Below are 25,944 nucleotides of genomic sequence, written 5' to 3' on the forward strand. Positions count from 1 at the left end.
AGCTATACTAAGATATGTGCTTTCCTCGTTTTAAAAAATTACAATTTGTTGAAATCATGAAAAAAAATAATGAAGGGTAGGTTTTCAACTTTTTTATGTAAGCCTATAATGAAAATTTAAAATATTTTCATTGCAAAAGTTAAAAAATTGCCTTTTACTATTTTTCTCCCAATTTCGACAAATTATAATTTTTTAAAACGACGAAAGCACATATTTTTTATTAGTAAATTAATTTCTATAGCTTCTCAAGAAACCTCAAGTCATTTGATCAAATTTTAAACGAGGTACTCTGTTTTAAATGATGTAGAAATACTTTTTGGACCCACTGTACAAGAGGGTGTCATTGATCAGGGAAATCGAGGTTTGATGAATCTTTCACGAATCACATTCGAGTTTCGTTCAAACTGTTTTATCGCACAATGCTCGAGAAACAAATTGCACATTACCTGCTTATCATAATCCTTAAGAGAATATTTACAAGTTCGCTTGACAAAAATACCTGCAGCATTTCATGCTACGCTACTACGCAAGTTTTCTTTCTTCTTATGCTCCTTACTCGCCCAACTTTTCTCCCTTCGTGTAAAAGGGCTAGCGACACTTAAATCACACACACACACACACACACACACACACATATAATATGTACAATGTATCGCGTGGCTTCGTCGCCAAAATCGATAAGAACGCACGCAGTTTCGCCGAATACGAGTACAGGCAATGAGTTTGCAACTGTGCGAACACCGTTTCAATAATAATCGTCGACTTACAGAAGGAATTGCTCGTTTGTTTCACAAACTATCGTTTTAAGCTCGATATAGCTGACTTTTGTAACGCGTATTCTTTGAATTACAACCTTAGCACACCATTCTATAGCGTTCTCCGTTCATCGTAACGCTTCCAGGGAGAAATCAACCCCTTGCGGTTCGATCCACGATCCATACGATCGATGATCCAAATTGACCTTAGAAAATATCCAAAAGGAATGATTTATGAAGATGAAGATAAATGATTTTCGATGATTTATTTGAACCGCAAAGGGTGGCCCTCAAAGTAATTCCATTTTCGCTCGATTTCAAGCAGAGACACATTTCCACGCGAGTATATTTTATTCATTTTCCTTTGTTGTCGATCATATGATTACACAAAAAGAAAAGGGTCGGAGAAAGAAAGCACGAAGAGGGAGGAGCTTAACAAGGAGACGGTCTCTCCCTTGTGAAGAATATAAAAAGAGGAAATGATAATGTTGAACACTGTACAATGCGTATTTATACATTTAACAAGCTCGCATTCGTGTTACAAATCAATCTGTGCCTGTAACGAAACGATCCACGCTCGACGCTCTTTGAGGTCCGCGCGACTTCGCCCTTTAAAGCATTCGGAAAATGAGACGATAGATGAAAATTCGAACGACGAACTTGTATCCCGTTGCCTGCAGCTTGAATTGCTCGTCGAATCGATAAATTTCATTCTCTTCTAACAGACTACGAGATAATTAATAATAAAGAAAGATGCTCGTTAACAACGTATTCCAGGTGATGGTGGTTGGTGAAGAAATCAATGAATCAAAAATTAAAAAAGAAAACGAACAAGCTTCCTTTGTATAAAGTTATTCAGACTTTGAAATAAGAAACTAAAAGTCAATTTAAAAGATGTTTTCTTTTTCTTTTTTTAGCGGAAGAAACGCCATGGATCTATGGAAAGAAAGAAAACTTGGATCTCATTAAAAAGAAAAACCCAATGATACAGATTTCTCAATCTTCCAGTTAAGGCTTTCTATCTTTGATTTCCTAAGAGAAAAGAAAAAATGAACACAGTCGTTGATGGAACAAAGTATTTATAGATGCACAGATCATAGATAATCTAGGAGTCTAGAAATACTTCGAGTCTGCGAATAAAAAACAAAATGCATCGAAATGGATTGATTCGTGAAGTAATTAAAAAACAAACAAGAAGAAAAAAAAAAGAACATCGTACACAGGCGGAAAAGGATCTATGGATATCACAAAATGTTCCCATTTTATCCATAAATAAAATTCAAACAGACAACGAGGCTTCTGTTCCTCCGGGCGGAGAGGAAACGAAACCCTTGCGAGAGATCGGAATGCTTTAAAGGGTTGAAACAAATGGGTTTCAGAAAAGAAATATACAGTGTACAATCAAAAACGGGGTTTTTCGAACGAGCGTTGGCAAGGGTCCTCGGTAGATTGCAATGTTTTATTAAACAATTAATTGTTTTCCAAGGATTTGTCTTGCTACACTTTAATTTCCTGTGCGCTTCGCTAATGTCCATTATCTACAATAAGTTATCTTGGCGACGATTCGTCTGCTCGCAGTGTTCGCTTAACAAGATTAAACGATTTTCTTTTCTTTTTTTTCCAAGCTAAAGTACCACTAGAAACTACTCAACGATCGAGGGTCGACGTCTCTTTTGAAAAAGCTAAAGAACCGGGAATCGCGTTTACATTATTTTATAATGCATCGAATTATGTACACAGGGTTTTACAATGTTCACGATACAGAAACGTTTGTCTACGTAAATGAAACGCACCGAGCGAAATGATAAAATGAAAAGGAAATAGAAGAAAAAGGGAAAACGAGTTAACCGAGCAAACGCATCATCGCCAACGGAACTCTTTTACATTCGCCCTTCTTCTCTCGCAATGGAATAAAGAAAAAGAAACTCTATGGAATCGTCGTACAAGGCTCTCTTGTTTATAGAATCATTATTTTTAATTGCTACTCCTTCAGAGAAGAAACGCCCGCGTGTGAAAAACTATGCGCTTCGAAAAACATAAAACATTGGGGGAAATGTACCAAGCTGACTATAACATAAACATTGCATTTTTATTACAATACACTTATCTCGAATGATTCGTTGACATGCCTGTTTATAATAAAGAGCCCCGGACGAGAAATGAAACAGGCAATTATAGCGTATGTGTATATTAAACGTGTCAGAGGCAAGTGAACAAAGAAGCGACCCGTGAAACGAATTCTGACGATCTTCGAGTTTACTCTCTTTCTCTTTCTTCTTCATTTTTTACATGCTTTTTTCGACCATCCCCTGTAACGCGGTGTCTCAGATCATTGAACTCGCCGAAACGAATTACTTTCACAGGTCAACTCGCCTGACGATAAATAGTTTTCTTTCTTTTGCTTGTACTCGTTAAACGCATAAGTAAAACAGAAGTTTCATTGCCTTACAATAAAATCCTATAAGAGTAACGTGTGTTGATTAATTACCGAAGCGACAGCCGCCAAACGATACTCTCGCTTCTTCTTTTACAATAGTTATTCAATGAGAAATTCTATCGATGATAGTTTTTAGGCGCCGCTTCAATAATACATCTAGATCTTAACAAACGTGTTACGGTGTGTTATATTGTGAAGTTAATTACCTCCAGAGATAGATAGAGAGAGAAAGAGATTGTATGTTCTTGTGTGTCTGACTTTTTACGTGTTATGTCCTTTATATCTATATATTTATATAGTTTATTTATATATGTATATAGGCGAGTCAATCGCACAGAGACACGAACATCTTCGACAAGGAAGATCCCGCTATCCAGCGATCACTTTCTGCCCCTCTATCGTCGAGAGATGCACGCGGTATAATTGTCGGAACAGGTTCGACGTTTAGTAAATACGTATTATAATATGTACAGGATACAAAAACGATCGTCAAAAGCGATGCAAATCTCTTTTTCTGTTGATAAAAATTTGCTTAGAGAGAACCAAAAAACCAGGTGAACCTCGTAAAACCTCTACCAACTGTTACCCCTTCCTCGACCACGAAAACCGTTACCCCTGAATTGTCCACCGCGTTTCAATCCTCTCGGCATGAAATTGCCAAGGGACGGTCCACGAGGCCCTCTATCCATCCAAGGAGCTCTGGGTCCACCTCTGAAACCTCTACCACGTGGTAGACCACCTCTCCATGGAGGGAATGGAACAGGACCACCGAGACGAGGTCGGAAATTCGGTCCGACAGGTGCGTCGAAATCGTACACGCCTGAGTGATCACCGGAAGCCTGTGGTATCGGTCCGTTTAATCCGGAGTCGGATTCGGTTGGCGTCTGAGGACCGTTCGACATGGTCATTCGCTTTTTGCAGGAACTAACGTTGTCGTCCTCGTCGAAATTCCCGTTGGTCGACGTTCTCTTGAGATCGTTACTTGTCGCGGTACCAACGAGCTCGTCCAACTGATCCGTCGCATGGTGAGACTGTTCGGTGAAGTTCATCTCCTGTCCAGGATCTTCGAGTGACTCGTTACCGTCGCAAGTCTTATCCGATATTACAGGTTCGGATTCTACTTGTTCCTCGTATTCCGCTACAGGAACGTACTGATTGCGTTGAGAATCTTTCGGATCGGTCATCGCTGGTAAAATGTTTATTTGATTCGGTTGTTGTTCGTCCGGGTCCATGGACGGGGGTTCGGATTCGTGTTCGTGAACGAGATCCGATCCGCTCGAATAAACGGGCTGTTGTTGCTCGAGATCGCAAGAGTTTGGCGTACCATGTGATAATTTACGAGCTTGCTGAGACATCGACTGACAATTGTCTTCCTGCTCCGTATCCGGTTGATGCTCCAAGTTTGCTAAGATCTCCTTCTCGCTTGGAAGCCCGATCGGCATACCTTCTTCGTCGAGTATCACCACGGTGTCGGGTGCTTGAAGCAACAAAGGTCGACTGTTCGGCAAAATCTCTGGCGACGATCTGTGATGATCCTGCGATCGTGATTTACGATTATTCTGCATGTTCCTCTGCTTGTGATCGTCGGAGTATCTGTCCCGTCGATTCCTAGGGAATCCTCGACCGCCCCGACCTCCTCGGTCGTTCCGATGGAAGGGCATGTCACGGTGTTGATGCTCGGACGACTGCGAGTACCTGCCGCGCATTTGTGGCTCGCCGAGGAACTCTTGATTGGATCGCAGATTATGATTATCACGATACTCGAAGTCCTGTTGCGGAAAGTCCGGCTGATTTTGATGCATCTGATGGAACTCCTGAGGACTGAAATCCTGCTGATTTTGTAGAAAATTAGGCGGTGGCCTGTTTTGATGGAAGTTCGACTGGGCTGGATGAAAGTCCGTCGAAGGATTGCGACGAAAGTCTGTCTGGTCTTGGTGAAATGGTTGACCTGGGTGAAACTGTGGTGGCGGAGGTGGAGGTGGAGGGGGTCCTTGATGCATCATGTGTACGTCCTGCATCATCTGTCCGTGCGATCCTGGCAGTTGCCCAGCAGGAGGAAGCGGTATCATACGCATATCCATATCCATGTGCTGCGACGATGCTACCTGGTTATTAACTCTCATATCCCTATCCTGCGATCTCACGTCAACCAATACCCTTCCCTTTGGTTTACTGTCGGTCTCGTCATCCGACATCTCCATATCTACGCTTTCCACGATATCGCCGGGTTGCATGTGTTGCCTAATTGCGCAGCGTAAAACATTTAAAGTTTGTAACTTGAACAATTCTTTCCATTGTTTTAACACACCGATAGGATATAATGAAAGATTCTATGAAAGGATCAAACATATTTCAATATCTTACCTATAATCCTGATCCCCCGTTGACCATAAATTATTAGCGTTAGACAATACGTTCATAGAAGCGTCATTGACGTTATGATTCGCCGGACTTCCGGTCAAACTGATCAAATTACGATGATCGACGTCAGCTGCTTTCATCAAACGATACGGTAATTGATTTTCGATCGTCATCGGAATAGGTATCACTCTGAAAAATTATATTTAATCGTGAATACGTCTCTATGTTTTCATTTAGTTTTTCTTCTAAAAATCTTCACCTGTGATCAACGTCCCCGGCAGTACTTAAAAGAGATTCTTGTGGTTGAGAGTCGTCGTATTCCACTGGATCTGTGAAGCCACTTTTTTCATAGATAGGCGGTGATTCTGGTGTTTCAGATAAAATCTCGTTTTTCCTTCTAACCGGTCCGACCCACGTAGAATCATTGTTAGAGTTCCATCTGTCCGGATCTCCGTCCATCCATACCTTCGGTTTTTCGTCGCATTCACCAGGCCAAGTTGGATTCATACTATTTTTCCCTGCAAACACACCAAGCCCTACTTTGTCATTTATTATTTCAGATTCAAATCATATATTTTTTTATTGAAAAATATAGTCGTACCCTTTTCTTCCCATTTGGCTGGTTCCTTGATGGGTTCGCTTGGCGGAGTCCACGTAGGAAACTTGGGTGGCAATTTGTTATAACAATTTTCATCGTCGAGAAAAATAGGCGGAGGTAAGGGCGGAGGTGGTAAGGGATTAACGGTATTATTATTAGTAGGCCCATCGAAAGGTACGGTTATATTACTCTGACTGTTCTGACTGGAGTACGGTGACGGTGTATGCGATTCAGCAGACAAGTTCCGGACAGGTAAGGGAGTACTGTGACTTATCTGGCAATTAGGCACACCTATGGGCGCACTCTGATTACCCATCATTCTCGAGATCACCGGGGTTACAGGATGCTGTCCTAATACAGGTGAATGCCTGTAAGTTGAACGTTGCGGAGATTCCACTTGCGATTCGGGAATATCTAAGCCAAGGCCAGGAATCCCGCCAGAATCTTGCGTTCCGTCGGAAGAAGGAAGAACAGTCTTTAAGAAACTAGAGATATTAAAGTCAACGCCGCTACTTTCGTTTTTCGAGGGCCTCATGTTGATTACCTCTATCGGTTTAGCCTAATAAAGCAGAAGTAAAAGCAATTTTTTTTTTTGCAAATATTTCAATAAATAACAAACGTGTATCTTAATTAAATATACCTCTATCGAATCGTTATACGGTTGTGACATTCCAGTAGGCGTCGACGACCTTTCATTGAATATGTTCCTCTGTAAAATACAAATAACAATTATAACAATATTTATTAAAATCAATATATTTTTCTTGATATAATATCTTACCATATTACCAAAATCCATATTTCCTCCCATAAAGGATGAAAAATTATTAGTAAAATCACCAGAATCATTGCCTTGACTTAATTCAGGGGCTGGTACAGGGACAGGATCGTATTCGTGTGAATATGAACCATACATAGACGGTGGTGCTACATCTATCATTCCTAACTGATTTTGAGTTTGATTTTCATCTCCTGGAAGTTCTATGTCACTGTCAGGACTTGGAGATGGGGCATTTATGTCTGGCGATGGAATTGGAGAAATTAACGTCGGTAGAAGTTCATCCAGCTTCTTCTTTAAATTCTTTACACGACTCCCGAAATTTCGATAAGCCTGTTTAGAAAGAATATCATGACCGATGCAGAATATCAACAATTGCAATGAATAATGTTTTACAGCACTTTTTTTGTATACTTACGTTCGTAACTATTTTCACTTCGCCTCTTTGTGTTTCATAAAATTGATCAGCCTGTTCCAGCAATTCAAGAACTTGTGTCCTTTCTCTGATTTCAGCTTCTAACGCACGAACGTAATTTTCAACATTTCTCACTGCTAAATCCACCTCTTTCTCTGCATCTTCCACCCTTCTTCTATCTTTTAAAGAAGCGCACAATTCTTCTGCATTCTCTATGTCTATATTACTTTCGCGTAAATCTCTTAATCTGGCATCAGTTGCTTGTTCTAATGTAGCACATGATCTCATAGTAGAGATAAGTAAAGCAGCTTGAAATTCTTCTGGCGGAACCGATGGTTGAGGATCTAATTTCTTTTTTGGAGCTGCAGAAATTAGTCCTGACAGATCCGCCAGGAACTCCTCGTCGTATACTTGCCGTTGATCCCATATTTTAAAAATCCTTAATATACGGTGTTTCACTTTCTCATCTCTAACCATTGTTGTTGCTCTTTGTAAAGTTGTACCCCATGATTCCACGAATTCAAAATTTTTTCTCTTGGAATATTGGATCACATCATTTGCCAAATAAAAAAGTGTCAGGCGATGCTCAACTTTCACTATTATTTGAGAATTATTATTGTTAAAAATTATTATTGTTATAAGCATAACAATAAAAGAAAACATTTGCTAATGCAATAATAACGATAAATCAATGATAATGTCAAGACAATGAAATAAAAGCAAACTTAAATATCAAATTAAACTTTTATTTACAGTTTATTTTAAAGTTACATAAACTGCTAATTGTGTTATTTCTTAGCTGACACGATAATAAAACAGATACAAACATAAGATGTATACAAAAGATTGAAACTTTAAAAGTATATTATTTAATATTATAATTAACATTGTAATTAAAACAAACTCACCCTTCTTTAGTACTTGCAACCAAGTAGCAACAATTTTCTTATGATGCTGTCGCCTTTCCAAGCACCAAGCTGAAAGACCTTGTATTGACTCCTGCGAATCCTTCAGTGTATGAAGTCTTCGCTCAAAGAGCTCCACATCAAAATCACTTGTAGCCATTATGGATTAAAATAATTCATTTAATATGCTTCTTAAGAACTTGATACAATATCACGTTTTAACGTGAACCACCGAGAGGAACACGTGGAACGTTGTTCGGATATCATAGGTATAATGTCTACCTAGTCAATCAACCTAACCAAGTACTGTTGCTAGTATGTCAATTCTTGGGGTATTGAACCACGTAAACATTCATCAGGGTGAAATCATTTTACTCTTTGAACCACAATGCAATCTTTTAGTTTCTCAGCCGGTGTTTCGCACAGAAAATAACAAAAATTTCAAAAAATCACTCGAACTGGAGTTCGTATAATCCGCACGCTGAAGACACCGCTTTTATGCACTTATGATGCTTAAAGAAACTGTTTAGATATTGAACATAAATCTATCGTATAATAATTCCACGCACTCAGCATTATTGTGTACACAACATGTCAACTTTCGCTGCGTATTTCAAAACTATCGCATTTCTATATGACCGAGCTTGAAAACAAGGGTCCGCCATCTTTTTGGAACCAAAACACGAGCGCGCAATGGCCGGCGCGATTTTCTTGCGTATATCAGTGACTACAGATCCAAAAAGACTGGACATGCCTTTTCTCTCCAGGGATCGCGATCTTGGGGATCCCAGATACCCGCAGTAGAGGTTAAATATGCATATATGAAAAGACACAATTTTGACTCTCTTTAATTCTATTTTTTACAAACAATCAAAATCAGCACAAGACTGAAAAATTATTAAAATAATTGTTTCGTAAACTTGTATTTTGAAAAGACCGCCATAATCGGAACCGGGGAGCACTATCGCCATCTATGAGAAAACCGCGGAAACTACTCAACTAGTAGGTTTCGTGGCTTAGCGATAGATGGTACTAGTGTTCCCGGGAAACCCAGTCGGTAAGCTGTTGAGTAGTTTGCGCCACTTTCGTATAGATGGCGGGATGTAGTTGGCGTGGATAAGGCTAGTTGGAAAGTAGCTTGGTCATTCAGGCTATGTATATTATTTTTTACGATTAGATATTTGATGAGATTAAAGTCCACTTTAGTGCATAACATATTCACTAATAAGTCGAAGCTTCCTAGCGTATCCAGCTGTTATTGAGTATCAACGAAACTATTAACTACTCATATTACTTTGTACGAATTCCAGACTATTTACGTTCTACATATAAGAAAGCAACAAAATATCACCGAAAATGAAAGTTTACGTTGTGGGTGTCGGTATGACAAAATTCGAAAAACCAGGCAAACGAGATGATTTCGATTATCCGGATATGGCAAAAGAAGCAGTTACTAAAGCTTTACAAGATGCACGTATTCCTTATGAATCTGTAAAAGCTGCCTGTGTTGGATATGTTTATGGAGATTCCACCTGTGGTCAGAGAGCATTGTATCAAGTTGGTCTTAATGGTTGTCCTATATATAATGTAAATAATAATTGTTCAACTGGTTCAACTGCTTTATTAATGGGTAAACAAATTATTGAAAATGGTTCAGTTGATTGTGTAATAGCTCTTGGCTTTGAGAAAATGGAAAGGGGCTCTTTGATGTCAAAATATTTGGACCGTACAAATCCAATGGATAAGCATGTAGAACTTATGTCTGAAATTGCTGGTAAAATTATACTTGTCTGGATATTTCTTCAGTTCTTTGGATACCTTATGTTATTATCATTTTCATTACTTTTATTTTTAGGTATGGATGATAGTCCAATTACTGCACAACTGTTTGGAAATGCTGGGATTGAACATATGAAGAAATATGGCACAAAACCAGAACATTTTGCAAAGGTTGCTTACAAAAATCATTTACATTCCATAAACAATCCATACTCTCAATTCCAAGAAAAATATACTCTAGAGCAAATAATGAAGTCTCCAAAAGTATTTGGACCGCTCACTAAACTTCAATGTTGTCCAACATCAGACGGTTCAGCAGCTGTAGTTCTGGCCAATGAAGACTTTGTTCACAAGCACAAGCTGGAATCACAAGCAGTAGAAATTGTAGGAATGGAAATGGTTACAGACACACCATCTACATTTTCAGAAAAAAGTTGTATTAAACTTATTGGGTAAGAAAATTGATTATATTAATCAAAATGTATAGTTTTGATTTGAAAAAGGAATGAAATCAATGTTACTCTCTCTGTATATTACAGATATGATATGACAAAGATTGCTGCTGAAAAGCTGTTCACTCAAACTCCGTACAAACCGAGTGATGTTAATGTCATAGAATTGCACGATTGCTTTTCAACAAACGAACTTATCACTTATGAAGCGTTAGGTCTGTGTCCACCTGGTCAAGGTGGAAAATTAGTTGATGCTGGAGATAATACATATGGAGGAAAATATGTAATAAATCCAAGCGGTGGTTTAATCTCAAAGGGGCATCCTTTAGGAGCAACAGGATTAGCCCAATGTACTGAACTTTGTTGGCAACTTCGAGGTTTAGCTGGTAAAAGACAAGTGCCAAATGTAAAACTCGCATTGCAACACAATATAGGCTTAGGCGGAGCGGTTGTAGTTGCCTTGTATCGTATGGGTTTCCTTGATTCGGCGCAATCGGCAACTAAAAAAGCTGTAAATGGAACTCCCGATCCGAATTCCTTTAAAGCGAACGCGTTATTCAAAGTATTGGAAGTTGCAATGCAAGACGATCAAGACAATTTAATTGAAAAAGTTCGTGGAGTATATGGAATTAAAATAACTAAGGGAACAAATGGTGAAGAAGGTTTCTGGATAGTGGATGCTAAAACAGGAAAAGGGAAAGTAGAATACTTTGGAACCACGAAACCCGACGTTATAATTGCGATTAATGACAATGATATCGTCGATTTTATATCTGGAAAATTGAACCCGCAGAAAGCATTTTTCCAGGGAAAAATCAAAATTCAAGGTAACATGGGAATGGCAATGAAATTAATTGATTTACAGAAACGTGCCGCTAAAAAAATTGAACTCCTTCGTTCCAAGTTGTAAAGTACAAAGTTTATCTTTGTCTCGATAACAATGACGAAAGCAAGTATCTGCAAAGATAACACTTACACCAGTAAAATGTGAAAGGTTGTACGTTGCATATATGCAACAAATTAAAATGTCTAAAGAACAGAAACCTAATGAAAAAAATTAGAAAATTTTTATATCAAATATATTGACAGTTAATATTTTAATCGGAAATTCTATTTTTATAATATAATATATTGTTTCTCACGTCGGGAGTATAAAATATAGAAAAGTGAGGATATAGTGCAATACATAAGATGCGAGAAATATGATACTAAGTATCTATTTTTTATTATTCTGTTAAGTTTTCATGTATTCCAAATTGATTTCGTTCAGAACCAAGATTAACTTAATGAGTTCTTGAATTTTAAGCCAATTGGCCATTTGTATCAGTGTTACATGTACGTCCATTACAATTATACATATTACTAATAATTTTTTTAATGGGAAACTTGCTTTAAAAATCGTGTATTATTTTATTTATATCTTTGTATTCTTTACAGTGTAAAAATTCTCCACAAAAAAATCATTTTTGTTCTAAAAATAAGATATACAAAAGTTTTATATTGTATAAATGTTATAATATTCATTTTTCTTTTTCTACGATTAAATGATTCATCAAAAGCGGATTTATGTATATGCTTTTATACAATGTGTCTTTAGGGTGCAACATATTGTGAGAATTTGTATTGTTGTATTATCTAAACCACAATACTTGGAAACAGGGTGTAATAAAAATGTTATTATACAATTTTTATACAAAGGGTGTTGGTGACTGTGCTCATTACCAAACTGTTTTTTTATTATTATAAAATAAACGAAATGCCTACATTAAAATGTGCTTATTTATGTTGCTGTTAACTTAAACAATAAAGTTAGTACTGATACCAGGTATCAACAAAAATGAAAGATAGGAAAAAGTGACAGTAGAAATTAATGTACGTATAATGAACCAGATATTTATATATTTAAACTTATGTACAAGGAGACGTATTATGATAAAACAACGATTTGCTATATATGTATTTGCCTGTAACTTGTAACATCGGTATAATGTATCTGTTAATTGTGTGACTGCGCAGCCACGTTTAACAAAATTACTAACTCGCTATTTTATTAAGAAGCAAAAAGGCAAAGGATACACAAACGTATGTATATCCATTTCGAAAGGTTGCTTCAAAATTCAAGAATTTCTTAAGTTTTATTATAAATTACAATCCAGAATTTTAATATTAATGAAGGGATGACTTATTCATAAAGTAACAAATTATCAATTCGACACGATATGAAACACAGTTAAACAAAAAATGGCAATGAAATGCGTTCATTTTTATAAAAATGCATGTCACATTATTAAAAATACAATCTTTGCGAATAATTTGAGTCCTCGAATATTTTCGAATCATTGATTTAAAAATTATCGCAAGCACAAATCACGCGTCTGTTTTAACAAACAATTAACAATCAGTTAATTATCTGGGAGAGCATTTTTCATATTAATTACATGGTAAATAACTTCTGGAATATTCAAAGCGTATAATGACACGTTTGGAATGAATAAATTTCAATTAATTTGTCAATCTGTAACGCAGCAACTCTTACAAATTTACGAAATAGATAATACACATCTTAGGAAATACTTAGACGTTGAGCAAAAATGTTTAATTAAACCTCGTTTAAGATTAAACTACGAAACGATGACAGGAACATAATACCTCTAGTATAAATTGAACCAAGAGAAACTCTGTAATTTTACAAAACGAAAAATCTTTGTTATTTCCTGCCTTCTTTTTTTTTTAAACCGCTCTGCAATCATTACTTCGCTGTATTTCAAACTTGTGGAAAAACTGCTATACACCTGGACGTTGTTAAATTCTCAATATTTTTCTATATTTGGGTCGAAGATTATCAGCGATTATGCACAACGTTCCCTCTAATTTTCATTTACTTTCTGCGCGGACCTGTTATGATTTTGAATGGTGCGCGGGCAAAATTTTAAATACTCGGGAACCTTACGTCCGCGCATGCGCGCAGCTTAGAGGAAACACTCGTTATGCGTATGGATCTACGTATACATATATATGTGCAGCAATCTCGTTGTTAAACAAATAGCAAACAAATTTCTAAACTTATGTGTAGGCATCCTTGAACCTTTCTCATGCCTAAGCATCAAAATTTCTAATTTTCTTCAGTCACGTCCTTAATCATGAAGATTTCTCCAAGAAACTTTTGAAAATGCGGCTATGATAAATCACATTGTTTAACAACAGAAATTATTCATCTATTATAAGTAATATTTTCAACACCTTATCTACCGATCGCGAATAACATAAATAGATATTAATAATTTTTTCATTGAGTTATAGATAAATCATTTAGGGCTTATTAGATGGTTTTCAGTCAACGACCACTGCCATCAAGAACTACGAGGACTTCCGGTCGGTAAGGTGTCAAGCAATTTAAACAATCCTTAAATTCAATGATATTATTTTTAATCTTAATAAGCATAACTCCTGAATGTCTCTTTTCTTTTTCTTGAAGATACAAAGATCGTATGAAGAAATCTTCTAATGGAATTCCGTCTTTCAAAGGACGTTCTACGTGTTCAGTCTCTCAGAGAAATTTGTTTACCGAAAAATACATACATTTATGTATATTTGTATAATTATACATGGCTCGAGGTGCTTGTCGATTACACGAAGAGAAGTGAATTTACGCAACATATTTTTTTTTTTTTTTACTAATTACTACAGGGAGTTTTCGACTTAAATTAACAAAGCATCATTCTTGTTTTGTATCTCCCTCAATGCTGTAAATGTATGTATATTAAATACGTATATAAAAAGAAACCAGCGTCCTTTGTGCATAGTACACCGTATACAATTCGACTTCGTTACCGCATCTCATGAAAGATTAATTACTTGAACATTCAATTATAAATAGTTCAAGTAGATTTTTTCATACGCTTAAGCATTCAGTAACAAAGACTGTTCGTCACAATTAGAATATAGTTGGTGCAACAAGAAATCAATTCAAATTCTTTGGACGAGGCCTTTCTAAATCATCTGAATCAAGCGTGATTAGATCATTTGGTTTATTCCGATAAAGGTTCATTCTGGCACACATCTGTAATCGTCGCGCTTGATCCTATGCTTCTGTGATCAAGATGTATCTATACAGAGTGTCCCATACAACTGGAATAAGTTATAATGCTAAAACAATTAGAGATGGGAGAAAATTAAATAACGTCGAATGTGTCGAACTTAAGTTTAGAATATACATCATTCAACAGCATTTAATTTTCTCCTGTATCATTTCTTTACATCTTTGAACATTATAAAGATGAGGCTTATTTTAGTGATGTGGAACACCCTTGTATAGGCATTTGAAACTCTAACAATACCGATATACAATAATCATATTTATGAATAACATGTATATATAATACGATTTTACACTTACTTCTGTTCATTGGTAAATGATATATTGACAGCGCATAGTGTTTTATGATAATAGATGCTACGTTATAGACAATAGTAGTAATAGTAGTAGTAGTAGTAGTAGTAATAATAGTAATAGTAATAATGTCAATGATAGTGATATAACAATAGTAACACGATAATGGTCATAATAATTACGATGAAATAATATAGATAATAATATATACAGTATGGATAATACATCGTCGTTATGAAATTACGCGATACAACAGTAAAAGTAAAAATAAACGCGACCCATTGTGTTTGATTTCAATGATTCCATATAATGACGGCATCTTTGGGACAAACACGGGAGCTTTATCTGAACACGTTATTCTTTGGGACGTACTAAGACCGAAGGCTAAATTAGACATTCTTATGAACGTTATTATAACAGTTCACTTACTATTAACGTAACAATACCATCATTTGCTATTCACAACATTCAATTTTATTCAGTCCTAATAAAATGATACGTGATAGTATAATAAAGATAAACATACATTTTTCCATTTTTCTCTATTGCATTTTAAGTTGAACAATAAATTTGAGTTTTTACATTGAAAACATACTATGGAAACTTTTTTTCTTATGCACAGAATTATTGCGTCGAAAAAGCATACTAGGGCACGTTAACAACAGTTCAATAATATTTATACGTCTTATGCCTTACGTGTTACTATGTAATTAACAATTTGTCTGGCTCAAAGTTTTCAGTCCAATGATACAGAGTCTTTCAACAAACACTGGTGAAGGCATATCAAATTCGAGTACCATGCACAGGACATATAATTCTAGCATAGATGAAATTAAACAGAAACATTACTCCATTGCTAGTCACAAATGTACAGATGTATGTTTAAAGTGTGTTTCACATAACGACACTGAGAACCTTTGTTTTCCTTGAATACGAATAATCATTTATATCACTATTCCTCTCATTTTGAACTCACGGAATATATGTATTCAACGTTTTATTGTCAATCCAATAATCTGCCATTATATTTTGCTTTTATACATACTAATTTACTGTTAGCGATAGCGTAGAACCAGCTACTATTATAATAAGTGTCATTGTTTTAGAATTCGATATTGCAAGGCAATAATTAATCTTTTCTTTCCTTCTTTTTTTCTTTCTTTCCATTTTACAAAAATCCATTGATTTATGTAGTAAATGATGGTGCCAACAAATGCGTTTCCGCGTTCAAATAATTATAATGCATTAATATTTTGTTAACATTCATCTCGTGTCAAGTGAAAAACGGAAAAATCACATTCAACACTGATTACATACACGGTAAAATGCTTCTTGATGATTAATGCATGCTTCTATGGATTCCTGGATATCTGTATGCTTCACTAATATCTGTTTTATTTCCTAAATATCTTCGTTTCACAGCAATTATGATATGGTATATAATATTAAAAATAAGCATTGCGAATAATTATTGTAGTTTACGTGAATATTTGTTGTAGCTTTCATTAGTGCGGATTTTTCAACTCTTCTAACCATTTACGATTATAGGAAGTTAACGTACCATATGCATTCAGGTTCTGGTTTCACTATCAAGATTTACAAAGTCGTTGTGCTTGAAAACATGTACGTTGATCACTTGGATGAATTATAGAGTAGTAACTGCTTTACTTGATCAAGCTTACAATTTTCCAGACTTTTCTTGTTTGCTCAATTCAAGAGCTAAAGCTAATTCCGCTTCTTCTTGCTGTTTACGCCTACGTCTCTCTTCCTCGGTCTTTAAACTTTGTTGAGACGCCCAAACAAATTGCTCTTCTTCGGTTAACGATAATGGAGTATTGTTACCATTCCAAATTTTACCAGTCTCGTTTTTTGACTTTTTATCGTTAAAATTAGTTTTAGATTTATAATGCGTAAAGTCCTGTCCGTGTTTCTTAGACGACTTCTCACTCTTGGCAGAAAATGCTTCATCAATGTCCACCGTTTTTGCCTTGGTATTAGAAAATACGTCGGATTCGATAGTCTTTATATTTCTGTTATCGTCGGAGAACGCTTTCATGAAGTCAGCATCGAATTTAGCGTTGTCTTTATCAACCTTGTTTCTAGTTAATGGAAAGGTATTGGAGAAATCAGTGTCGAAACTCTTGGAGAATGAATTATCACGAGGAGGTATCGAAGTTGTTCCGTAACCAAATGGATCCACTTTGCCAGTCTCTTTGCTCTTATTAGCGTTCAGGTCTTCTGCATCGTCAGCGAAAGGATCCGCTATGTTAAAGGGATCCTCGTATCGGTAATCTCTAAACGGGTCTTCCGTGAAGTCCGGCAACTTTGGATATATTGCATGCACTCTGCTCGTTGGTCTGGGTGGCGCCGTTCGATTCAGTGTTGGTTCCGGCTGAAGCAGGGTTTTTTCAGTGGTCAATTTTCATTTACTGAAAAGGTAGAAAGAATAACGCGAAAACCGCTGGTTATCGTCAGGCTGCTGGACCATATATTGCTGCTGTTCAAATACTAGGAAATGTTAAGTTGCAAGCGCTTTAAAATATTCGAGTTCATTAGCGTCAGTTTCATTATAATAAACTATTATAAGATTTTTGAGAAATTAAACAGTGTAACTAATCGGTGTAACTCGAATATTTTAGTTGAATATGAAATAATCAAAAATTGCCATGCAACATCATAAAATGAAAGAATACGATATTGAAATAAAGAAAATAAATTAATTAATTTGTAGACAGCATGCTCCAGGAGCCAGTTGAATGAATAAACTGAAAATTGTGCAGCTTCTACCTAAATATAAAACAAAAGATATAATTAATTCTTTTATAAGTATATTTTACAAAATACAATTTTAATATACTGGAATGACGTATTATGAAATTAAATATCTTTTACATTTCAACATGAGCACGCTACTACTTAAATAATACATGTATATAATATTTTACTTTAGTCATACCAATATATTACGTTTTTTAGTTAAAAATAGCTACAAAATATATAGGTAACGCATACAGTAACGAAAAATGTAACGTACTAGAAACTGATGAGATTGAGGAGGGATGGGATATGGCCAGACTGATATGGAGGAACACTTGAAAAGAAAGGAGGGAAGTAACTTATTATAATCAACAGTGGCTAAAAATATTGTACTAACTAATAAAATTAAAGCATTCTTTTGAACAATATTGTAATTTATATAAGAATTAAAGAGTGGTATACCTTAGAATCAAAATTTGCAAAATCGGCGAATCCAGTTGAGCTAGTGAAACTAGTACTGTTGTTGTTATCAATTACTCCTTGCTGAGCAGAGAAAGGATCAGTATTAGCGTTTGCGAAAGGATCAGGAGTAGGAGAAGGAGTAGGTGGTGCTGGTGCAGCTCGGAGAGGTCCAGTAGGTCCTTGAGTAGGTCGTGGAGGTGCTGGTCGTGGGGGTGGTTGTTTTGCTTTCTTAGGAGGAAGAGCTGGGCTAGGACTTTCTGGACGAGTTGGTGCATGAAGATTTGCAAACGGATCATCTCCGAATGGATCTTTTGTTGTCTGAAAGAAAAAAAAAAATTTTAATTATAAATGTAACAAGATTATATTATTATTACTTTTTCTATTTGAAACAACTTACTGCTGTTCCAGTTACAGCTTTAGTGTCAGTTCTTTTACTATCTCCAAATGGATCAAAAGGATCCTGTTTTATGACATTACTATTATCAAATGCACTAAATGGATCAGATGTAAATCCTCCCTATGATTACAAACAATATTGTTAATGATGCAAATGTTATTAGCGATTATTTAACTTAAGAAAAACTTACAGTATTCTGAGATGGAAATGCACTTCCAAATGGATCTGGTGTTGTTGCTGTAAATGCTTCTTGAGCTTTGCTTGATGCAAAAGGATCCTGTTCAAATCCATCCAAAGTTGTTCCGTTTGCATTAGAAAATGAATCAGTTCTTTTCTCTTGTACTCCATCCTCTTTGTGTGTTGCTTTATCATACCTATTTTATTATCGTTAAATGAGAATAATAAAATTATACTTTTTTAATAAATATAATTAAAACATTTATAAATCAAATACATACTCTAGGTCTTCAATTTCAGGATTAAATTGCAGACTAGTATCAGGTACAAGAGAGGCATCCCCTGCTGCAAGTGCAGAGTCGTAAAGTGCAATTGCATCGCTCATCTGTCGTTGTTGTTCTTGCAAATGAGTAATTTTCGCTTTTGCTTGGCAAATTTGCAATTGAGTATCCTGCAAATTTTTCGTGAGTTCATTTAATTGGTCCCTGCTTTTATTTTGTTGTTGCTCTAACTGCTGCTCCTCTTGCTTCAAGCCTTCCAATTCTTGTCGTTTAGAATTCAATTCCTCCTCCTGAGCACGTAAAACTGATTCTTGCTCTTCTGCTTGTTGACGTAATTTATCAACCTATTATTAACAATAAATTATTGCTTACAATAAATTATTTGTAATATTTTACACGATATATATTTTTCAACGTATAACTTATACATGTATTAATTCACGTGTATTATCAATCATATAACGTTATTAATAAATAATGATGATTTTAGTAGGTACATAATTGTGACATTTAAGACTCAAATCTAGTTAATTGAATTTAAATACATACAATATAAAATATATTGTAAAATAAAATCATTGCTACAAATACCAGATCAGAGCCTGAAATGAAAAGTTGCAAGCAAATATAATTTTTCTGATGGCAACATATGCTACAGTTATTTTACCATGCATTGCAACAAAGCACTCTAGCATTACCTACGCAAGTGTAATAGAAATAAATGAAGCTTTCCATAAATTAACATAGTATACTGATACTGAGTTATCTACTTAAAGATCTGTATACATACATACAACCTTCATAGCAGTTTTATTTTTTCCTATGTATAATCAGAATCAAATTAATATTTAAAGGCTATTTTGAATTTGTTTATTTCTAGTTTTATCTTACAACGAATAAATTTAAATTTATCATACCTTACTTAATGGTTACATATTACAGTTATATAACTATAATATTAAAAAAATAAAAAATAAAATCTGGGTATATTGTAACCATACCTGCCCTCTACTAAAAGTAGAACTTTTTTGATGTACCTTTTTTTGTTCTTCATGAATCTTCTGCTCGACTTCACTCAAATCTTTATCTACTTCTGCCTTCTACAAGCCAAACATAATAAAACTAAATCATAATAATGAATCTAAACATAGCATAAAATAAAGTAACAAATAAATTAATAAATGTTCAAATACTGCTACATACAAATTTAAATTATATAAAAAAAGCAGATAATAAGAAACAAAGTCATGGATATATGATGCCTCGATAATATACATACATACTTTTCTCTTTGTCAAAATCTGCATCATGCTATGTAATAAAGAATATACAATATGTATATGGATAATTATTAAAATGCTTTAAACATGCTATGTGACTTGTTACACATGATCAATGTTATAAATTTTAAATCAATAAAAATACAATAAGCACACACATTTTAGAATAAAACTTAATGAAATTATAGGAACAAGACCGAGTTACATTTTTTGATACATGTATACCCATTAAACAAATACCATATTTAGAATTAACTTGATATAATAAATGTTCACATAACATTTATATGCTGTGGTACATTTAATTATTTACACTTTTTAACAAAAGCACTATATGTACACTTCATAAGTACTTACACGTTTTTATTTTATATACGTCGAAGCAAAGCTACACATTCAGCAAGCAGATTATTTAATTACACTAAATTAAAATTTAATTTACCTGAGCTTTTAAGTCATTCAATCGTTTTTGTGCTTCACCCTTCTGGTTCTCCAATTGTTTTAGGGTAGCAGCTAGAGTATCCAATTCACTTTGCAAACTTTTTATTTCACCGTTTTTTATCTTAATATCAGCTTCTTTTTGGGCTATGTCCTGCTCCATGGTTTGCCTTTCACGTACAAGTTCTGCTATATCTTTGCTTATCATGTCCAATTCTGGATTTGAATATCCAGATATATTATTATTTTCCTACACAGAAAAATATATTTTACACATAAAACGAATTATAATTTATAAATCATATCTTTTGTATTACATTATTTTACACTGAATTAGTCAATAGCAATAAATGTACTATCATTTAACATATTCATTATAAATTCTTGCATATATTCACGACGCGTTTTGTATTTAATTTCCCCAGAGCTATCCATTTCAAATAAAGATTTTAGTCTAGCTTCTTTTGCTTCTTTTTGTAGCTGTTTAACAAACATAATATTTTTTGCTCTCTCTGTTTGCAAAATATCTGCGGGAGATTTATAAGTTAACGACAAAGGTGTAACTTTCACAGAATCTTGAATATTTGAAGTACTATTTTTCTCTTTAAAAGATGAATATACGTTTGATTTTGTATTTAAATTGTATTTACGATTATTTGACATGATATTTTAATATGAATGCAAAGATAAATGTTTAAAATAAATGAAGAACTCAAAAATGATATTTCAAGTTTTATAGAGATATGAAAACTTTATGAAACAAATAGCCAGACAGTTAAAAACGATTTTATCTTAAATAATAACATTGCTCAATTTTGCAATAAAAATGAATTTATTAAAAACATATGGCGAACTTCGGAAGAAAATAAATAAAATATTAAATAAGCATAAAGGTAAAATATCTTCTACTATTTTCTGACAACTATGTATAATAAAATTCTATCTGTTTCAAGAAAATGAACTTCTTCTTGATATCAATGAATTTGAATATCCAAGAGCAAATGAAACATATAGAGAGATACATAAACAATTATGGCAAGAATATTATAACTGTTTAAGGAAAGCATATACTAATATTGAATCAGGAAAGACAATGCGTCCAGAAGCTCTTATAGCTATGGAAGGAACACTTGTCACGTATGATTAAAGAAATGTTATTTTAGTATATCATGTACAATTAAAATTATTAAGCAACTTATTTTAGGTTGCAATGTCAAATATGTATTTCTCCAATAGAAACATATGCAAATAATAATATAGAGTGGTACTTCAACAATAATGACAGTAATGAAACAAGTACAATAATAGAAGAATCAGATAACATTCTGATTTCACCAAATGAAAAGGAATTAATAATACATAATATTAAAGTATACATACATATACTTAATTGAAATATACAAATTAATAATTAATTTATGCGTTAAAATAATATTTAAAAACTTCTACAGTCTGAACAAGCTGGGCAATACTGGTGCAAATTAGGAGATATGCTGTCAACATCTTATTATGTGTCTATCGATACTAACTCTGAAGAAATAAAAGTTGTGTATCCTAATACTGCACCCAATAAGCCTCATGCAATACCAAAAAAGACAATAGCGGAATATAATTTAAATGTTTATACAACATGGACTAAATGGTCACCATGTTCTAAATGCAATATAGTTGGTAAAAAAGTTCGATACGGATACTGCACTATTTCTTCAAATGTAGTAACAAAAGAAACAAAGAGGCAAAGTATATTCTTTTTCTACATTAGCCTTTACCATTAAACGAGTATTAACAAAATTAAAATAGAAACATAATAATATTTAGTTACAAAAGATGAACAGAATGAAATGCCAGAAGATATAACTCAAAATGAAGTTCTTAATGAAGGTGTTAATGATAAAATCAGAACGATTTTACGTTTATTTAAAAACAAACTACCCTGTAAAAGTAAGCACGTGCCTAAAGAACTTTTGGATATTTCGGATATTAACGATAGAAAGACAGAAATGATGGTGCGATATTGCAAGGTACCTCTAAAGTTTCATGTATAAAATAATATTAAGAGTATTTTATTTATGTATAATATGATGAAATAAAGTAGAATAACTTTGTAGATAAAGTGCTCACAAAATACAATATTTGAAGTGCGAGATAAACAAGGAAATGTTATCGAAAGTGCAAATAATAGTGCTGGTATTTATTCTATGATCCAAGGAATACCTGTTCCATCACCACCAGTTATACGCACAACTATTTATCAAAAATATGATAAGAAAGCAATACTTATATGCCCAGGGTAAAAACCATTAAAAAAAAATTAAATAATCATTATGACATTTTTACATACTTTTTCAGAAGCTTAAATACAAATATACCAATTACTTGGAATGTTAATAACAAATTCTTGAATCCAACGGTTATTCAAGATCAATCTCAAGGAAGAATTTATATTAATCCACAAATGCATATAATCTTCAAATCATTAAAATTCGAAGATACAAACGTCTATAGGTAAGACGATTGCTTAAGACCGAGTAATGATTTTTTAAATATAATTCATTTTGCTTCCAGTTGTTGGCAGAAAGATAAAATTATTGGCGTAATAAAATTAAATGTGACTGGAGAAATAGAGTTACAAACGAATTATAGTGTAATTATGGTTGGTGGAATTTTAATAATTATTGTATTTATGATGGTATTCTGGAGAGCATTCCAAGGTCGTAAACGCTTTACAGTACATTAATTACACCATATATTGTACTTTTTAAATAAAACACTATATCAATAAATGAGAATTCGTTGAACAAAAGAAAATACCTACCACAATAGTATCAGAAGGTTTTCGCATAGAAGGTGGTATCATATCAGAAGTTAAAGATGCAGGTGGATCAATACCCCTAAGTTTTTGTTTAATAAGCCACATAGCCAGAGCAAATTGTTCTTTATTTAATTTTCCAGTTTGACATGTGTCACAAAGGCCCCTGGAACATAAGTAAAGATATGAATAAATGACGTACTTTATTTTTCGGTCATAATTAATAAACAAAAATATGTACCATATATCAGCCAATACAGTCTGTCGAAGTCCACTTTGAAGGAAGACATCTTTGATTTCGATACCTGAGACATATCCATCCATATCTAGATCAGCTTGCAAAAATAATTTTTCTGCTGCTATTTGATCCTCAGATGAAACTACCCATTGTACGTTTGTCTACATACATCACATTTATATTAAATTTATAACATATAAAAACTGCAACTATTATAGTTTTATAAGAATTTAAATACCCTTGCTGTATCCATGCTAGGCATACTCTTTACAGAGGATACATTTGGTAAAGGTGGAATAGGCGGCGGGGCGGTTGTTATTATTCCTAAAGCTGCAGGCGATTTTGATACAGGTATCGAGTCTTTTCTTTTACCAGGTGGCATTAATTCTGGTGGAAGTACACTTGGTATTGCATATTTTTCTAATGCTTTATATACTAAGTGCATAGCCTGTACAAGAAAGAAACAAAAATTATAACTGTAACATTACACTGATACTCAAATAGGAATAACCAATAATGTTTATTACAAATGTAGTTGAATACTTACAACAACAAATTCGTGTCTATCCAGCATACCATCCTTATCCATGTCTGCAAGGTCCCAAATTGTTCCAAGAGTATCCAATGGAAGTTTACTATCTATAAGAACACCTTTTACTTTATTTCCTGGAATATACCCATTTGTAGGTTGCAAGCTATCAAAAAGCTGATCATATTTGGCCCTCTCTGATGGCTTAATAGACCAATCTCCGGTACTGACAGGTGTTATTACTGGCAAAGCATTTACTACATTCTTAGTGTATGTTATAGGAATATCACCCTAAAAATAAATAAAAATAATCAATAGAAAAATATGCTTTATACGCTATATAATGGCTTACCATTTTTGGAGGAGGCAGTTCCATGCTTAAATTTGACATACTAATATCCCTTCCTGCCTGTGCCAATGCACAAAGCTTAAGAGCAACAAAAAGTCCAGACTTATCTAATAATCCACGCGATTGTGGATCTGCCATATCCCATATTTTACTTAATACATCATCGCTTAGCTGGGATTTCTTAAGAAATCTTGCAGCTTCCATTGCACCAATTTGTCCACATCCATTGGGATCAACCTTTAAATATAATTAACCCTCAAATATTGTGAAAAATAAAAATGATGAAATAATACTCCTTATATACTAAAAATCAATATAACATACATCCTGTATATTATATTTTTAAATCATGATAGTTAAGAGTTAAATATTATTTCAAAATATGTAACATTATACCTGGTTATAATAGGCTTCATATATATCAGTATGGCTTCCAGCCACCTATAAACATAAATTTATTATATTCATTCACATTATATTATGAATTATAATACTTTATTGGGCATTTTAGTTCTACATATAGATAATTTGTATAAATTTTAATTGCCGGAAATGAGCGGTATATCACAACTGATATTTCCAATTGTATAAATGAACATGTTAAGGTCAAATTTATTTGTAATACAGTAAATTGTATATAGTATATGATAATTTCATTACAAAATTTATTATAAAATATGTGAAAGAAGAAATACATTTTTCGTAAATATATTGAAAGATTATTTGTGCTGTCAAAGTTTAAGTAATCAGCAGTGTAAGTATCGGAAGATAGAAGAATATATATAACAAAAGACAATCCTATTCTTGTACTAAATAAAGATAAGGTTTAGAACAACCTATTTAGTAACAGTTACATTGTATCGAATATTATATCATGCTAGAAATATAAAAATTACAGTATACCTGCGTGGGTGATGGCAGGGCGGCCATACTTGCATTCAACACTGACTTAACCAATCAGGCTGTGAATCGATAGTATGTCCTATTAACTATTTTACTTAGCATTTTGTGGATAAATTTTTATCGCCAGATCCACTAACAAGAACACGTTATTGGTATATCGTCTGTCAAACTATTTACACGAACAAATACAGCTAAAGAAAATTACTAACAACGCGGAATACTTCTATCGCTCGCCGTGTTCGATTGTCGTCTTGCGCTTTTACGTTTCACCTTCTTTTCATTAACCGATAATCATGCAAACTAGACTTCATGCGCACAACGCAGATAAACTTCCATTTAGAAAAACTTATATTAAAATATTACAGTATTTTATAAGTTTGTAATTAGTAAAATATTTTTATATATTTAAAAAGAAATTGATAAGAAAATATCATAAATTCTAATTTTCTTTGAA

At 34.0% G+C, this 25,944-nt stretch overlaps 4 protein-coding genes across 8 annotated transcripts; 2 read left to right on the forward strand and 2 right to left on the reverse strand.

The window, feature by feature from the left end:
* Positions 1-393: 393 nt before the first annotated feature.
* LOC114871041 lies at positions 394-8,923 on the reverse strand. 2 transcript variants are annotated; one of them, XM_029176428.2, is made up of 8 exons: positions 8,253-8,923; positions 7,348-7,940; positions 6,933-7,262; positions 6,792-6,860; positions 6,155-6,710; positions 5,813-6,071; positions 5,557-5,742; positions 394-5,433 (listed from the first exon to the last, which is right to left on the reverse strand). In XM_029176428.2, exons 1-8 carry the CDS (start codon positions 8,407-8,409, stop codon positions 3,765-3,767), a joined length of 3,819 nt encoding a protein of 1,272 aa, XP_029032261.1. In that variant the 5' UTR covers positions 8,410-8,923; the 3' UTR covers positions 394-3,764. The 2 variants fall into 2 exon arrangements, with proteins under 2 accessions (XP_029032261.1, XP_029032260.1); XM_029176427.2 differs by having other exon boundaries at positions 5,813-6,089.
* A 456-nt stretch (positions 8,924-9,379) lies between these two features.
* Positions 9,380-12,177, forward strand: LOC114870987 (sterol carrier protein 2). The gene is made up of 3 exons (XM_029176333.2): positions 9,380-10,023; positions 10,105-10,480; positions 10,568-12,177. Exons 1-3 carry the CDS (start codon positions 9,606-9,608, stop codon positions 11,388-11,390), a joined length of 1,617 nt encoding a protein of 538 aa, XP_029032166.2. The 5' UTR covers positions 9,380-9,605; the 3' UTR covers positions 11,391-12,177.
* Positions 12,178-12,351: 174 nt separating this feature from the next.
* On the reverse strand, positions 12,352-25,785 carry LOC114870986 (epidermal growth factor receptor substrate 15-like 1). Of its 4 annotated transcripts, none has more exons than XM_029176328.2 (14): positions 25,491-25,782; positions 24,984-25,028; positions 24,591-24,824; positions 24,257-24,529; positions 23,948-24,157; positions 23,713-23,870; positions 23,478-23,637; positions 20,667-20,912; positions 19,982-20,044; positions 18,945-19,288; positions 18,677-18,860; positions 18,487-18,606; positions 18,090-18,407; positions 12,352-17,262 (listed from the first exon to the last, which is right to left on the reverse strand). In XM_029176328.2, the coding sequence occupies exons 1-14, from the start codon at positions 25,515-25,517 to the stop codon at positions 16,549-16,551; spliced, it is 3,096 nt and encodes a 1,031-aa protein (XP_029032161.1). In that variant the 5' UTR covers positions 25,518-25,782; the 3' UTR covers positions 12,352-16,548. The 4 variants fall into 4 exon arrangements, with proteins under 4 accessions (XP_029032161.1, XP_029032162.1, XP_029032164.1 ...); XM_029176332.2 differs by having other exon boundaries at positions 17,212-17,299; positions 25,491-25,785; XM_029176329.2 differs by lacking the exon at positions 19,982-20,044.
* On the forward strand, positions 22,430-23,445 carry LOC114870988. The gene is made up of 4 exons (XM_029176335.2): positions 22,430-22,683; positions 22,771-22,952; positions 23,012-23,167; positions 23,228-23,445. The coding sequence occupies exons 1-4, from the start codon at positions 22,504-22,506 to the stop codon at positions 23,397-23,399; spliced, it is 690 nt and encodes a 229-aa protein (XP_029032168.1). The 5' UTR covers positions 22,430-22,503; the 3' UTR covers positions 23,400-23,445.
* Positions 25,786-25,944: the final 159 nt, after the last annotated feature.

Source organism: Osmia bicornis, chromosome 5 (genome assembly GCF_907164935.1).
Source record: "Osmia bicornis bicornis chromosome 5, iOsmBic2.1, whole genome shotgun sequence".
NCBI classification, from domain to species: Eukaryota; Metazoa; Arthropoda; class Insecta; order Hymenoptera; family Megachilidae; genus Osmia; species Osmia bicornis.

Bases quoted from the DNA above. Each gene is read 5' to 3' on its own strand.
- LOC114870986 (XM_029176328.2), bottom strand. From the start codon at position 25,517: ATGGCCGCCCTGCCATCACCCACGCAG. The intron at 24,825-24,983 runs GTATAATGTTAC...TTATATTTAAAG, and splicing joins ATGAAGCCTATTATAACCAG to GTTGATCCCAATGGATGTGG. The intron at 20,045-20,666 runs GTAAATTAAATT...TTTGGCTTGTAG, and splicing joins TGAATGACTTAAAAGCTCAG to AAGGCAGAAGTAGATAAAGA.
- LOC114870988 (XM_029176335.2), top strand. From the start codon at position 22,504: ATGCCAGAAGATATAACTCAAAATGAAGTTCTTAATGAAGGTGTTAAT. The intron at 22,953-23,011 runs GTAAAAACCATT...ATACTTTTTCAG, and splicing joins GCAATACTTATATGCCCAGG to AAGCTTAAATACAAATATAC. The intron at 23,168-23,227 runs GTAAGACGATTG...TTTTGCTTCCAG, and splicing joins GAAGATACAAACGTCTATAG to TTGTTGGCAGAAAGATAAAA.
- LOC114871041 (XM_029176427.2), bottom strand. From the start codon at position 8,409: ATGGCTACAAGTGATTTTGATGTGGAGCTCTTTGAGCGAAGACTTCAT. The intron at 6,090-6,154 runs GTACGACTATAT...ATGACAAAGTAG, and splicing joins AGCCAAATGGGAAGAAAAGG to GGCTTGGTGTGTTTGCAGGG. The intron at 5,434-5,556 runs GTAAGATATTGA...CTGCGCAATTAG, and splicing joins ACGGGGGATCAGGATTATAG to GCAACACATGCAACCCGGCG.
- LOC114870987 (XM_029176333.2), top strand. From the start codon at position 9,606: ATGAAAGTTTACGTTGTGGGTGTCGGTATGACAAAATTCGAAAAACCA. The intron at 10,024-10,104 runs GTAAAATTATAC...TTTTATTTTTAG, and splicing joins ACTTATGTCTGAAATTGCTG to GTATGGATGATAGTCCAATT. The intron at 10,481-10,567 runs GTAAGAAAATTG...TGTATATTACAG, and splicing joins AGTTGTATTAAACTTATTGG to ATATGATATGACAAAGATTG.